The sequence below is a fragment of the Cetorhinus maximus genome, chromosome 5 (genome assembly GCF_964194155.1).
Source record: "Cetorhinus maximus chromosome 5, sCetMax3.hap1.1, whole genome shotgun sequence".
NCBI classification, from domain to species: domain Eukaryota; kingdom Metazoa; phylum Chordata; class Chondrichthyes; order Lamniformes; family Cetorhinidae; genus Cetorhinus; species Cetorhinus maximus.
This window is the reverse complement of record NC_135883.1, coordinates 116912571-116928402: the sequence shown is the minus strand read 5'-3', so window position 1 is coordinate 116928402 and position 15832 is coordinate 116912571. Positions and strand designations below refer to the sequence as shown.

The window sequence follows — 15832 nt, the reverse complement described above, 5'->3', positions numbered from 1 at the left end:
CGTATTCATCCTAACATTTTCCCTTTTATTCCATGGGCTTCCACTTCGCTGGTAAGTAAATTGTGACACTTCATCAAATGTCTTTAGAAGTTCATATACACCATATCAACCACATTACCCTCATCACCCCTCTCAGTCGGCCACGTTTGCTGCCAATGCCGTGTATACACAGATGTATGCCAATGACAGGCCCGGGTTAACAGCCACCATATTTATAGGGGTCAATGTGCAACAGGGCACATGCACGGTCATCACTGGCAGCAGGAGGAGAGAATGTTGTGAATTTCTATCCTAGTGATGGATTTTAGAAAATAATCTTTTACAGGGGGTTAGAAGGGAAGGGTATTTTACTGCAGCCCTGTTGGTCAGTGTTTCTAAACTCTGAAATATCCCACAAAGAAACAATTTTAGTTTCTGGTCTGCAAATCATTCCCCCTGCCTTCTGCCACCCTGAGTTCCAAGCTGCAGGCTCCAGTAGTGACATTGGGTTTCTGTGCATGCACAGATGGGTATCTGTGGCCATATTGCACTGGCAGGAAACATGGCGCTCTGTTACCTCAGCAAAAAACTCAAACAAGTTAGTTGAACATGATTTGCCTTTAACAGATTTGTCCTGGCTTTTCCTAATTAATGCGCATTTGTCTAAATGACTTAATTTTATCACCCCTTACCATCTAAAAGCTTTGAACAGGGGTGCAACATTTGCAATTCTCCAGTCCTCTAGCACCACCCCCCCTGTATCTAAGGAGGATTGGAAGATTATGGCCAGTGCCTCCACAATTTCTACCCTTGCTTTCTTCAGCATCCTTGGATTGCTTATTAAAAAATTTGTTCATGGGAGGCGAGCATTGCTAGCAAGGCCGTCAAAAAGGTAGTGATAAGCCGCCTTCTCAAAACACTGCAGTTCATGTGTTGTAGGTACCATGACAGTGCTTTTAGGGAGGAATTCCAAGGTTTTATCCCAACAAAGGAATGGCAATATATTTCCAAATTAGGATGGTGTGTGGCTTGGAGGGGAACTTGCAGCTGGTGGGATTCCCTTCTGCCCTTGTCCTTCCAGGTGGTAGATATTCCAGGTTTTGAAGGTAGAAGCCTTGGCCAGTTATTGCAGTGCACCAAGTATATGGTACACACTGCTGCACCAGTGATGCAGGGACTGAAGGTTTAAGGTAGTAAAGCAGATGCCAATCCAGAGGGCTGCTTTGCCCTGGATGGAGCTGAGTTTCTTCAGTGTAATTAGAGCTGCACTCATCCAGGCAAATGGAGAGTATTTCACCACACTCCTCATTTGTGCTTTATAGATGCTAGGAAGACTTTGAGGAGTCAGGTTAGTTACTCACAGCAGATTGCCCAGCCTCCTACCTGTTCTTGTGGTCACAGTATCTATGTAGATAATTCAGTTAGGTTTATGATCAATGGTGAAACCCAGAATATTGATGATGGGTAACTCAGCAATGGTAGTTCGCTGAATGTCATGGAGAGGTGATTAGATTCTCTCTTGTTAGAGATGGTCAGTGCCTGGCACTTGTATTGCATGAATATTACTTGACACTTGTAGGCCCGAGTCTGAATGTTATGCCAAGTCTTGTTGCACGTGAGCACAGACTGCTTCATGAAAGAACATAATAAGTTATCAAAGTTGTTTTGATTATGGGCAATGTATGCTAAAGAAAGCACTCCAAGCATTAGCACTAGAAATTTGGTCCATTACCAGAAAAACAGATAGCAATAACACAGCTTTTGTGCAAAGGCAAGTCAATCATCAAATCTACAATAACACACTGTATTTGTCTGTCCAGGTTGTTTTGATTGGTCAGTTTAAGGTATGTGTCTATTAGTTAGGACCTTCCCAATGTATCCCAGGTGGTTTCTACCAAATGGATCAAAAATTGTTAACATTCACTACACCCAATACCTTAATATTACAATAAAATTTTATAATTTTATAATGTTGGTGGGTTTATTTGGTAGAAAGGTGCCTGGTTCTAGTTTTTGGTGCCATTTTTGACTGGGATGAAAGTGAGTATTGGAAATTGATTTTTTTTTAAGAAGTGAAATGAGATGCATGACAAATCTGTAAAAATCTCATTACAAGGAAGCATTTGCTAACTGCAAGAGGGAAAAAAAACATCGAAAGGTAAGCTGCCCTTGGCATGATCAGGCAGAGTGCCGACTCTCACCCCCATGAGACGGTCAGGCAGGATGCCGGCTTTCTCACCCTCCGGGGGACGGTCAGGCAGGGTGCCAGTTTCTCGCCCTCCGGGGGACGGTCAGGTGAGGTATCCCACCCACCAACTGCTCCAGAAAGTCTCCTCTCATGCTTTAAATATTCAGGGTTTGGGAAGCTCAGCTCGCACTCTCACGACCCCCAAAAAAAATACAAAAAACACTGAGTGGTCTTTTCTATATTAATGGGGCTGCTCTCTTTAGCAGGGTGGGGGTAGCGTGGTGGAGAAAAAGAAAAATGCTGAAGGCAAAGGGAGCCCAACAACAAAGTTGCCTTGGTTGGAGGGATCGGGGGAGTGGGTTTGGGGGAAAGATGATGTGGGAAGATGGGGGACAGTTCTGGAACATGGCGAAGGAAGGTGGGAGATGGCATGGAAATTTTTATATAGTTGCTCTCTTCTAAAGCAATTTTTTGAATACTTTTATATTCCAAGAGTACTCTTCATCTTTTAATCTACTGTTTAGAACAAAAATTGCTTTCAGAAGGCAATGTTAGAAACACACTTACCTTTTCAGGTACTTGGCTTTAGAGAGCTCTTGATCCATAGCATCACCAGAAAAGGCAGACAGTTTCAGTCTAGCTTCTTCCCTTGGAACACTGTGTTGAGCTGAAACAACTTTTGTAGGACTTTTCTTCACAGGGCTTTTTCGTATTGGGCTACACTGAGAAGGGCTATATTGTGATGCGCTATGCCCAGAGGAGCTATGCTGTTCAGGACTGTGCTGCAAACTGGAGGACGGTGGACTGGTCTGTGATGAGCTCAGCCTAGGTGGCGCAGCCTGCAATAAGCTATGATGGGAAGGAACTGAACGTGTTGGGCTGAGGCTAGTTGGACTGGGAAGTGAAGATAGACTGTGATGGGATCTTGGACTATTGTCATTGTAGGTCGAGAGCCCTGCCCAGCTTTCACCTCGAATTGGAGGAGTTTTACGAAACTCACTATGCACTTTAGTAGGATCAGATTCACATTTTAAATCTTTGTCCGTTGGCTTGATCTTTACAGATTCATCCTGGGAAACTGTTCCCTCGGTTTTCTTTGCACGTTTGTCCTGGGACCTGCGTCGTTTTGAAGTCACTGGGGATCGGCTGTGGCGAGATGAGGAACGGGAAGACGACGAGCCACGTGACCTGGCAGAGGAAGATCGGTGTGATTGTCGAGATCGACTCCTGGAACGTTGAGATATTGATCTACGTTTTGGTGTTCTTGACCTAGAACGGCCTCGTCGTGGACTACGAGACTGCCTTCGATTCTGCCAGTTAAGCCTGTAGCCTCCTCGATAATATCGTGGCCCTCCTTGATAATATCCTCTCCCTCTTCCACGATAGCCATATGGGCGTCTCATTCCTCTGTTGCCACGATAATCCCGATAATCTCTTGAATAGTTACGATCTCTACTGCGAGATCGAGAGTAGGATCTGGAACGAGATCTAGAACTGAGAGAATCCACAGAAAAAAAGTGTCACAACAAATAACACTATTTATTCCATAGTAAGTCCAGATCACAAAAAGCAATGTTAATTATAATACATTTTCCATTACAGTATATTGCACAACTTACAGAAATTCAAGCTCATTTAAGAATTTAAAAATTATTTCCCCTTTTAATCGTTAAAGGCCACAGAGACAATGTCAGTGTACAGAGAAAGCTCTTAACTAGTTTTACAATAGAGAAATTTGATGAACAGCAGTTAAACAATCCAAAGATTCAGGTAAGCATTCTTTCAACACACTACGTAAGTAGCAACTGAAAAGTCCTGAAGACTACTTTATCTTTTCAACGTGTGAAAAATCAACTCAAATAAATTGTAGCATGTTCAAAAACAACGATTATGTACTAGAGAAAAAATACACTAAAGCTTTTAAATCAAAAAATATATTTGACTTTAACATAAAGCATTCAATCCGTCAGGCTCATTCTTTCCACAGACTACAAAACAATTTGCCCTATCAGATTAACTGCCATTCATCTCACTGCGGTTTCTGGGATCTTGCTGTGCACAAAAAGGATGCCGTATTTGCCTATATAAGTCACTGCACTTCAAAAAGTGGTTCATTTGAAAGTGAAGTGCTTTAAGATGTTTGAGAGACGTGATAAGATGTTATATAAATGCAAGTCGCTTTTTGTCTTTAGGTGGATTCTACTCAACCCACTCAGTCTTCAAAATCCAACTTCTGAAAAAAAACAAAGACAGAAGAAAGGCAACTGACTGAGACCTATGTTATTGGATTTGTCATAGAAATTGAACCATGTTTTCATCCTGAGCAACTTTACAAACAAAATTTCTGTGTTTCTACATGCTTCACGCTTTTTTGCAAACTTTCAAAGAAAGGCAAACCCAATAATACAAATCTCACCCGGCTGGAGGCTTTTCAATTCCACCAAATGCTCCCTTCTAGTATGATCATTATTATTCTTGCCCTTTCATATAACTATTGGGTGTAATGCCTTGAAAATAATGATTGAAATGAAGATCAAACACGATTATACTTTGCAAAGTAGTGACTGTTTTAGAAAAAAGTTTCAAATATTTAACAGAAGTTGATGTGCTATTTATCCTTCAAACCTGGAAATTATGCAGTGCATACAGAATCGCATAATCTGTGAAGTTAAAAAAAGCTATTAAAAATAATTACATTCTTTGGTGTAATTTCTAAAGGAGCTTTCTCATTCAATCAGAATATAAATTTAGTCATAAATTTAAATCAGCAATGAGCACTTGTGTAATACTTCAAATTACGAGATTCAATAAAAAAAAAGTTAGCCTAAAATTAATTTCAATGATTTAGGACCTATTGTAAAATGTAATATGAGGAATGCCATGCTAGTCGCATTTACAAAGTTAACAAAAATTAATGTATGGATGTCTCCCCACAGACACCCCACTGTTTTAAAGCTAGAAGTACTTAATACAACACATAGCTCTGAACAAAAGGTAACAGTGTAAAAACCTGGGTGCAATGGATAGGAAGCGAATACTAAAAACATCAAAATACTACTATTGTGCTTAACCAAACAGATATGTTTTACATTACTATTTAAAGGTATGGATTCTGATATTGTTACATTTCTATTTTTTGACTCAAATCCTAGAAAATATCCCTGGATCACAGAAAAAAATTAAGCTCTAAAAATGCAAAGTAAAGAAATAATTATTATACTTAAAAGAACAGTTTGTGAGAATAGAAATTTTAAAAAGTTACTGTATGACACGAGTTGAGACTTTCGCCTTTGGGACCTGGGTTTGAATCCACTCTCATCAGATGAGACTGAAGCTTCTTACGGTAAGCAGTCTCAACACAGTTCTTTGGGGTCTGAATCCCAAGCACAAGACTAACCACTGATTATTAGATTCACAAGCAGCTGCAGAGAAAATTGGTAGAATCACAGATTTTTACAGCACAAGCAATTTGTTCCATTGTGCCAATGCTGGCTCCCTGAAAAGAGCTATCTGTTTAATCCTATGCTCGTGCCTTTTCCCCATATACTAACATTTTACTGTTTCAAATATTTGTGCACTTTGCTTTTAAAAACAATTATTGATTATGCTTCCACCATTGTGGTGCGAGCAAGGTAGGCAATATTCTCCTGGAGATACCATGCTCTGCAGGAGAGAGATGGAAATTTAATTACATCTGTCTGTACTGTATCTAATTTAAGAGTATTTCATGCTGATTCTGAGCATTGAAAGTGCAAAACCATTCAATCCCTAGTGTCCACATCTTCACCCTGCAAAGGCACACTTTTTTCAACAAAGTTTCTCAAATCTTTGTGCCCTAAAGTTCTGATCAATCTCTAAGTAACCCAAGTTTAGAATAAAATATTAATTTTACGTTTACAAACTAGAATAGTCCATAAAAACACCATTTTGCAAAAAAAATTACTATAAAGTTAAAATACTATGATCTTGTATCAAAAAGTAAACAGCATTCAAAACCATTACCTATATCTCTTTTTCCTGGAACGTGATCTTGAATGAGATCTTGATCTAGAGCTGGAGCGAGAACGAGACCTTGATCTCGACGAATGAGATCGAGAGTTTGATCGAACCATTCTGATCTTCAAATGTCACTTTTTTAAAAAAGTGCAGAACCTGAAAAAGAGAAATCTTATATTTTATAGCTTACCTTCAATATAAGCTCTGAATCACATTTAAAAAAGCATTCACTGTATTTGCCACAATCTCATTGAACAGCTCTATTTCTCTTATATTTTGACATGCTTGAAGCTACACTAATTTAAGACTCATAACTTGGGTGATATTAAATGGCTTGGATACACAGTGTGCACTTCCCATCCACACTTAACCTTGCTTCCTGTTGTGATAAAATTTCTTATCACTCTTATCAACATTTTCACAGCAGTAAATTGTGGCTTCAGTTGCTCATGTCTGCCTCACTTTTTGTTTTCTTCACCTAATTTCCTTGTTTTTTTTGTAAACTGAGCAAGAGAAGGGGCATTAATCTTCAGCTGCTGGGCAGAACAGTCTTAAACATAAGAGGAGAATGAGAGAGGATCATCCTAGGTCAGGCAGCCAGCAGCACCTAGAGAAGAGATTGGCGAAGATTTTAAAAGAGCAGAGCTGAGCCACCAAAGCGGAGATTTAGAAAGAGCGGGAGCTGGGCTCAGGCCTGGAAGTAGCGTGAGGACGTCTCGATTCAAAAAGTGATGACACAGGGGAGGCAGCTGATTGGTAAGTAGGGTCAGAGTACTTCTCCTACTTTTTCTACTAACTAAACTGCTGCAGTCCATTAGCTTTAAACAAAATAAGGCGAGGACTTTGGACTATAGTGGGAGTGCTTGGAGTCGAATAAGGCCCCTGGCGTAATTAGTATTCTTTAAAGGGAGTAACTAACAAGCTTAATCTAAAGGGAAGTCATGGCAGCAGAGCTCGCACCCATGATATGCTCCTCCTGCGCTATGTGAGAAGTCATGGACACTTCTAGTGTCCCTGGCGACCATGTGTGCAGGAAGTGTGTCCAGCTGCAGCTATTAGCTAACCGCATTTCGGAGCTGGAGCTGCGGGTGGATTCACTGTGGAGCATCCACGATGCTGAGATTATCATGGACAGCACGTTCAGTGAGGTGGTCACACCGCATTTGTGTGTTCGCAGGTAAAGACTGAACAGGCAGAGTAGTGGAAGGCAACTAGTACAAGAGTCCCTTGTGGCCGTCACCCTCTCTAACAGGTATACTGTTTTGGATACTATTGGGGGAAATGACTTCTCAAGGGAAAGCAACAGGAGCCAAGTCCATGGCACCACTTGTGGCTCTGCTGCAGAAGAGGGGAGGAAAAAGAGTGGCAGGGCTACAGTAATTGGGGATTCAATAGTACGGGGAACAGACATGCGTTTCTGCGGCCACAAAAAAGAGACTCCAGGATGGTATGCTGCCTCCCTGGTGCCAGGGTCAAGGATGTCTCAAAGAGGCTGCAGGGTATTTTGAAGGGGGTGGATGAACAGCCAGTGATCATGGTACATATTGGTGCCAACGACATTGGTTAAAAAAGGGATGAGGTCCTAAAAACTGAATACAGGAAGTTAGTAAATTGAAAAGTAGGACCTCTAAAGGTAGTACTCTCAGGATTACTACTAGTGCCACGTGCTAGTGAGGGTAGAAATAACAGGATATATCGGATGAATACATGGCTGAAGAAATGATGTAGAGAGGAGGGATTCCAATTCATGGGACATTGGGACCAGTTCTGGGGAAGGTGGGACCAGAGCAGGAGGTGATGGCGCAGTGGTATTGTCAATGGAATGATAATCCAGAGACCTGGGTTTGAATCCAATAAAAACCTGGAATTAAAAAGTCGTAAAAACCCATCTGGTTCACTAATGTCCTTTAAGGGAGGAAATCTGCTGTCCTCACCTGGTCTGGCTTACATGTGAGTGACCCCAGACCCACAGCGTTGACACTCAAACACCCTCTGAACAAGGGGTGGGGTGGGCAATAAATGCTGGCCAGCGACATCCACATCCCATGACCGAATTAATAATAAGTACAAACAGGACGGGTTGCACCTGGGCAGGATTGGGACCAATGTCCTCAGGGGGGTGTTTGCTTGTGCGGTCGGAGAAGGTTTAAACTAGAATGGCAGGGGGAGATAGCATGGAGATAGCATAGATGAGCATGGAGATAGAGGAGGGGGAAACAAGGATAGAAACAAAAGACAGAAAAGTAAGTGGAAAAGTGGAAAGCAGGAAAAACATGGGCGAGAAACAAATGAGGTCATAGTGCAAAATAAAGCTAAGATGATTAACAAGGTTAAAAAGACAAGTCTAAAAGCATTGTATCTTATTGTGCAGAGCATTCGCAATAAAGGTAGATGAAATAACAGTGCAAATAGATATAGTTGCAATTACGGAGACATGGATGGGAACTGAACATCCAAGGGTATTCAATATTTAGGAAGGACAGACAAATAGGGAAAGCAGGTAGCATTGTTAGTAAAGTTAGGAAATCAATGTAATAGTGAGGAAAATCATGATGTTGAATCTGTTTGGGTGGAGATAAGAAACGCCATGGGGCAGAGAACCTTGGGGGGGGGGATTATCTATAGGCCTCCGAACAGTAATGGAGATGTAAGGGAAGGCATTAAGCAGGAAATTAGAGACGCATGCAATAAGAGTACAACTGTAATCATGGGTGACTTTAATCTACATATAGATTGGACAAACCAAGCTAGCAATAATACTGTGAAGGAGGATTTCCTGGAGTGTACATGATGGTTTTTTTAGACCAATACATTGAGGAACCAATTGCAGAGCAGGCTATCCTAGACTGGGTATTGTACAATGAGAAAAGATTAATTAACAATCTTGTTGTTCCCCTTGGGGAAAGAGCAACCATAAAATTACGGAATTGCTCATTAGGATGGAGATTGAAGAAGTTGAATCTGAAACTCGGGTCCTGAATCTAACTAAAAGGAACTACAAGGTTATGAGGCGCGAGTTGGCAATGATGGATCGGGGAACCTTACTAAAAGGGCTGACAGTGTATAGGCAATGGCTAATCTTTAAGGAACGTATGCATGAATTACAACAATTATTCATTCCTGTCTGGCGCAAAAATAAAACAGGAAAGGTGCCTCAACCATGGCTTACAAAATAAATTAGGGATAGTATTAGATCCAAAGAGGAGACATATAGAATTGCCAAAAAAAAAGCAGCAAGCCTAAGGATTGGGGGCAGTTTAGAATTCAGCAAAAAAGTGGACAAAAAGATTGATCAAGAGGAAAATGGAGCAGGAGAGTAAACTTGCAAGGAACATAAAAACTGACTGCAAAAGCTTCTATAAATATGTGAAGCAAAAAAGATTAGCGAAGACAAACATAGGTCCCTTACAGTCAGAAACGAGGGAAATTATAATGGGGAACAAAGAAATAGCAGAAGAATTGAACACATATTTTGGTTCCATCTTCACATAAGAGGACACAAATAATTTCCCAGAAATATTAGGGAACCAAGGGTCTAGTGAGAGGGAGAACTTGAAGAAAATCAGTATTAGTAAAAAAAATAAAAATGGTGCTAGAGAAATTAATGGAGTTAAAGGCTGGAAAATCCCCAGAGCCTGATAATCTACACCCCAGAGTACTAAAGGAAGTGGCCCTGGAAACATTGGATGCATTGGTGGCCATCTTCCAAAATTCTACAGACTCTGGAGCAGTTCCTACAGATTGGAGGGTGGCAAATGTAACCCCACTATTTAAAAAAGGAGGGAGAGAAAAAACAGAATTACAGATCATTTAGCCTAACATCAGTAGTGGGGAAGATGCTAGAGTAGTGGGGAAGATGCTAGAGTCTATTACAAAAGGTGTGGTAATAGAACACTTGGAAAGCATTAATGGGATTAGACAAAGTCAACATGGGTTTATGAAAGGGAAAAAGTGCTTAACTAATCTACTGAAGTTTTTTGAGGATGTAACTAATAGAATAGATAAGGGAGAACCAGTAGATGTGGTGTATTTGGATTTCAAGAAGGCTTTTGATAAGGTCCCACCTAAGAGGCTAGTGGGCAAAATTAAAGTACATGGGATTGGGATAATATACTGGCATGGATTGAGAATTGATTGACAGGCCGGAAACAGAGTGGGAAATAATGGGACTTTTTCCAGGTGGCAGGTGGTGACTAGTGGTGTACTGCAGGGATCAGTGCTTGGGCCCCAGCTACTCACGATATATATAAATGCCTTGGATGAGGGAACCAAACACAATATTTCCAAGTTTGCTGATGACAAAAAACTGGGTGGGGTTGAGAGTTGTGAGGAGGATGCAAGGAGGCTTCAGGGCGATTTAGGCAAGTTGTGTGTGTGGGCAAACACATGGCAGATGTAGTTTAACATGAAAGGCAGAGTGTTATTTAAATGGAGATATATTGTGAAATGTAGATGTAGAAAGGGATCTGGATGTCCTTGTACACCAGTCAATGAAAGTAAATAGGCAGGTGCAGCAAGCAATTAGGAAGGCAAATAGTATGTTGGCCTTCGTTGCAAAAGGTTTTGAGTTCAGAAGTAAGGATGTCTGACTGCAGTTATACAGGGCCTTGGTGAGACCACACATGGAGTATTGTGTACAGTTTTGGTCTCCCAACCTAAGAAAGGATATACTTGGCATAGAGGGAGTGCAGCGAAGGTCCACTAGGCTGATATGGGGTATTGCAGCACTGTCGTATGAGGAGTGATTGGTTCGACTGGGCCTGTATTCACAAGTTTAAAAAGAATGAGGGTGGGGGGGGGGAGAGATCTGATTGAAAAACGTATAAAATTATAACAGGGCTAAATAGGCTGAATGCAGGGAGGATATTTCCCCTGGTTGGGGAGTCTAGAATTAGGGGCCACAGATTCAGAATACAGGGTAGGCCATTGAGGGCCGAGTTAAGGAAAAATTTCTTCACTCAAAGAGGGTGATCAACCTGTGGAATTCTCTACCACGTAAGGCTGTGGAGGCTGTTGAATAAGTATATTCAAGAAATAAAATGATACATTTTTGGATACTAGGGCCATCAAGAGGTATGGAGAGAAAGTGGGAATATGGTGTTGAGATAGAGGATCAGCCATGATCATATTGAATGGCGGAGCAGGCTCTAAGGGCCGAATGGCCTACTCCTGCTCCTAGTTTGTATGTTTCTATAACTTTACCTCTCATATTCCATATGTGTAGCTCTGGCTAAAATTAGAATGAGATCTCCTCTTCCCTTTTCTCTCCCTCAGCTAAATATTTTTAAGTTGTCCCACCCATCATTGCTTTTACAATTAAATTCAAGCAACATCTCACCATGATCAGAAGTGCAGACTGCACAGCTGCTGATGGATATCAATAATGGGAGGTTTGAATGCTAGAGGGTTTAGTTAGATGGGTTGAAAGACTTTCTCCATTCCCTGAACTTTCCTCTGCTTTTCCCCCAAGGAGATAACCTCACTGAAAAAGCAATGCCAGCAATTAAATGAAAAAAAAATCTTATTTCAACTGGGTGACTGTCTCCAGCTGATAGTGTGGAACATTCCAGGTAACTAGAAAGTACATTCTGGAAAGTTGCTGTCCTGAGGGAAGAGCTGATTGAAGTGGTCAGCACAAAGCAGCCCTTCATCCATTTCTCTCCAATTTCCATATTGGTTACAGGCTCAGGAGCAGAAGTTTGAGATAAGGTACAATGAAAATATCATCCCTTCCACTCAGATTCTTTAGCTTTCAGTGTCTTTTTAAAAAAGGGCAGGGGAAATCTGTTGATAAAGCCATTGTAGCAGATTCTCTGGCTGGATAAGTGTGGAACCAGGCAAGGATAATGGATCTCCAGGCACAGTAAATGACAAATGTTTTATGACTATGCTGTTAAGTCGAAGCTGTGTTTAAACTTAGCTATTCTTTAGACCAGAAAGTCTAATTGGTATGAGTAAGCACTTCCCTCAGAATTTAACTGCTGTTTGGTCAGGGAATCCTGCAGATTAGAAAGGGCTCATCACCTTCAGGTTGCAGCATAGAAGCACCCACCATTTTAAAATGGTTTTACTTTGCATCATTAAAGTATGACAGCTGGGGTATAATGTCTGGGTATACTAACACTTATTATAATTTTTGTCTTACTATCATGTTTCTTGGGACATCATTTACAGAAAGGACAAACTTATGAAGAGTACTTACAACTGTCACATAGATAATACAACAGCTAATTTCAACACATCGAAAAACAGCAATGAAGTGAATGACCAGTAAATCTTGTTATTTTTGGATGGAGTTGGTTAAAGAAAGAATACTAGCCAAGAGAATTCAGTACTCTTCTTCAAATAGTACAGGGGAGCTGGAACCAGCTGATGAAACCTCAGTTTCAAGTAAAGGATTGCAACTTCAGCAATACCCCCTCACAAATCCTAGAATGGGGCTTTACCTATAATAATAATAATAATAATAATAATAATAATAATAACAACAATGAGGAGTCAAGATACCAAATTAGCCAAACTAACTCAGACCCTTTTTATAAGGCTGGGCAATTACACAATGTGTAATGCAGCTACCAAAGTGTCTCCCTATGTTAAAAACAATTTGAATTTGTAACTATAACCAACTTTGTTTTTTTATTCATTCAAGGATGTGGGCGTCGCTGGCTAGACCAGCATTTATTGTCCATCCCTAATTGCCCTTGAGAAGGTTGTGGTGAGCCGCCTTCTTGGACCATGCAGTCTACATATTGTAGGAACACCCACAGTGCTGTTAGGGAGTTCCAGGATTTTAACCCAGCAGTGAAGGAATATAGTCCCAAGTCAGGATAGTGTGTGGCTTAGAGAGGACCTTGAAGGTGGTGGTGTTCTCATGCATCTGCTTCCCTTGTACTTCTAGTTGGTAGAGGTCGCAGGTTTGGAAGGTGCTGTCAAAGAAGCCTTGATGAGTTGTTACAGTGTATCTTGTAGATGGACAATTGCAGTAGTGAATGCCGTCAATGGTGGAGGGAGTGAGTGAATGTTGGTGGTGGATGGGGTGCCAATCAAGCAGCTGCTTTGTGAATTGAATTGGCTGAAGATTGGCATCTGATGATGGGGACCTCAGGAGGAGGCTGAAATGGATCATCCACTCTGCACTTCTGGCTGAAGGTGGTTGCAAATGCTTCGGCCCCGTCTTTTGCACTGATATGTTGGGTATCCCCATCATGGAGGCTAGGGATATTTGTGGCACCCCCTCCTCCTGATTGTTGTTTAATTGTCCACCATTCATGACTGGATGTGGCAGGACTGCAGAGCTTAGATCTGATCCACTGGTTGTGGGGCCGCTTAGCTCTGTCTATCGCATGCTACTTCTGCTATCTGGCATGCAAGTAGTCTTGTGTTATAGCTTCACCAGGTTGACAACTCAGTTTTTAGCTAAACCTGGTGTTGCTCCAGATATGCCCTCCTGCACTCTACATTGAGCCTGGATTGATCCCCAGTTTGATGTTAATGGTAGAGTGGGGAATATGCCAGGCCATCAGGTTATAGATTACGGTTGAATACAATTCAGCTGCTGATGGCCCACAGCGCGTCATGGATGCCCAGATGTGAGCTGCTAGGTCTGTTCGAAATCTATCCCATCTAGCACGGTGGTAGTGCCACACATGATGAAGGGTATCCTCAGATGTGAAGGTGTGACATCGTCAACACAAGGACTGTGCAGTGGTTAGTCCTACAAACGCTGTCATGGACAGATGCATCTGCAACAGGTAGATTGGTGAGGACGAGGACAAGTATGTTTTTCCCTCACCACCTGCCACAGACCCAGTCTAGCAGCTATATGCTATCAAGCCACCCTTGGTGATGGACATTGAAGTCCCCCACCAAGAACACATCCTATGCCCTTACCATCCGCAGTGCTTCTTCCAATTGGTGTTCAACATGGAGGAATACTGATTCATCAGCTGATGGGGAGCAGCAGATGGTAATCAACAGGAGGTTTACTTGCCCACATTTGTTCTGATGCGATGAGATTTCATCGGGTCCAGAGAAAACGTTGAGAAACTCCCAGGGAAAATCCCTCCCAACTATATACCACTGTGCTTCCACCTGTAATAGGTCTGTCCTGCAAGTGAGACAGGACATACCCCAGGGATGGTAGTGGTGGTGGTGTCTGGGACATTTTCTGTAAGGTATGAATCAGTGCGTATGACTATGCCAGGCTGTTGCTTGACTAGTCCATGGGACAGTTCTCCCAATTTTGGCACAAGCCCCCAGATGTTAGTAAGGAGGACTTTGCAGAGTCAACAGGGCTGTGTCTGCCACTGTCCTTTCCAGTCTAGGTCGATGCTGGGTGATCTGTCCAGAAACAAACAAATCTACCTCAGGGGAGTGTGAAGAGAGGCATTTCCTATAGTGCAGAAACCCATCGAAACTCATAACTGTCTAAGGAAGAGGCAATAAAAATGCAAAGTACTGGATATTGAAACAATGGCTGCCACAGACAGATACATCCAAAAATCTCTTAGAAATACACAATAGGTCAAGTGCTTCAAGGCAAGGCCGCCCAGCCACTAGAGAGAGATTGCAAGTGACACAGCCGATGTCAAGAAAGTCTTCAGCAGAGGAAACAGGCAGAAGGTTGCTCCCTTCCCCTCTCTCTTTTGGTTTCGCCCGGTTCAAGAAGCCAATTCTTCCAGAAACCTACCAGTGAACTGAGATCTCAAAATAATTGCAACATCTTCTACATCTGACCACATCCAAGAAACCAGCTAACCCAAATCGGCCGCAGTATTTAAGATCTACACCTCAAGGACAATTAAAGGACACTTAACCATATATTCTTCTACCTTTTTAAAATTGGACCCTAACTCCCCTTATTTCTGATGTGTGTGTGTGCGCGCACATGCACGTGTATATGTGCCCAAATGACTGCTTGACGTCACGTTTATATTATTTTTCTCTCGGGTTTGGTAGTTAATAAATTGTCTCTTTCTTTGGCTGGCTCCCAATTACTCACAGCTTAAATAATTGAACAAATTCTTATTTGGAAAAGGCATATCCTCATGAAAAAGAAACTTAAACCTTTGTAGTAACCAACAGAGGAGGTCGAATAGAGGAGAGCCAGTTCACCCCTCCTCAAATGGTCGTAACAGTAAGGATGGCAATTTTCTTCCTTGAAAACGACATTAGTGCACCAGGTGGGTTTTTATGACATTGGTTTCAAGGTCACCATTACTGAAACTAGCTTTTCATTCCAGATTTATTAATTGAATTTAAGTTTCACGAGCTGCCATAGTGGGATTTGAACCTGTGTCCCCAGAATATTAGCCTGGGCCTCTGGATTACTAGTCCAGTGACATTATCACAATGCCATCGCCTTCCCCTAAATAATAATTATCATATAGCATTGTCATATAGCATATTTTTTTTAAATGAAAAAAACATTTCAAGGTACTTCACGAGAAGAAAGGACAGGAATAGAACTTGAGCCTTCATGGGATATTATAACTCAAGATTTGGTTGAAGATTTGCATTTTAAAATGCAGAGCAAGGAGAAGCAAAGAAGTTAAAGTATGGAATTCCAGAGAACAGGGCCAAAATGGTTGACAACTTGGCTATCAGATGGAGGACAGGATGCACAGAGGGCCACGGTCGGATGGCCATAAAGCAGAGGGGAAAAGTAAG

At 41.7% G+C, this 15832-nt stretch overlaps 1 protein-coding gene across 4 annotated transcripts in view; it reads right to left on the bottom strand.

Moving 5' to 3' along the window:
* LOC144680869 (bcl-2-associated transcription factor 1-like) overlaps window positions 1–15832 on the bottom strand; it is a 77554-nt gene that overhangs the window by 47570 nt on the left and 14152 nt on the right. For all 4 annotated transcript variants that reach the window (XM_078542345.1, XM_078542347.1, XM_078542346.1 and 1 more), the window contains exons 3-4: window positions 6170–6319; window positions 2735–3661 (exon numbers count right to left, since the gene is read on the bottom strand). In XM_078542345.1, coding sequence (XP_078398471.1) covers window positions 2735–3661; window positions 6170–6279 — 1037 coding nt within the window. In that variant the 5' untranslated portion in view covers window positions 6280–6319. The remainder of the gene's footprint in view (window positions 1–2734; window positions 3662–6169; window positions 6320–15832) is intronic.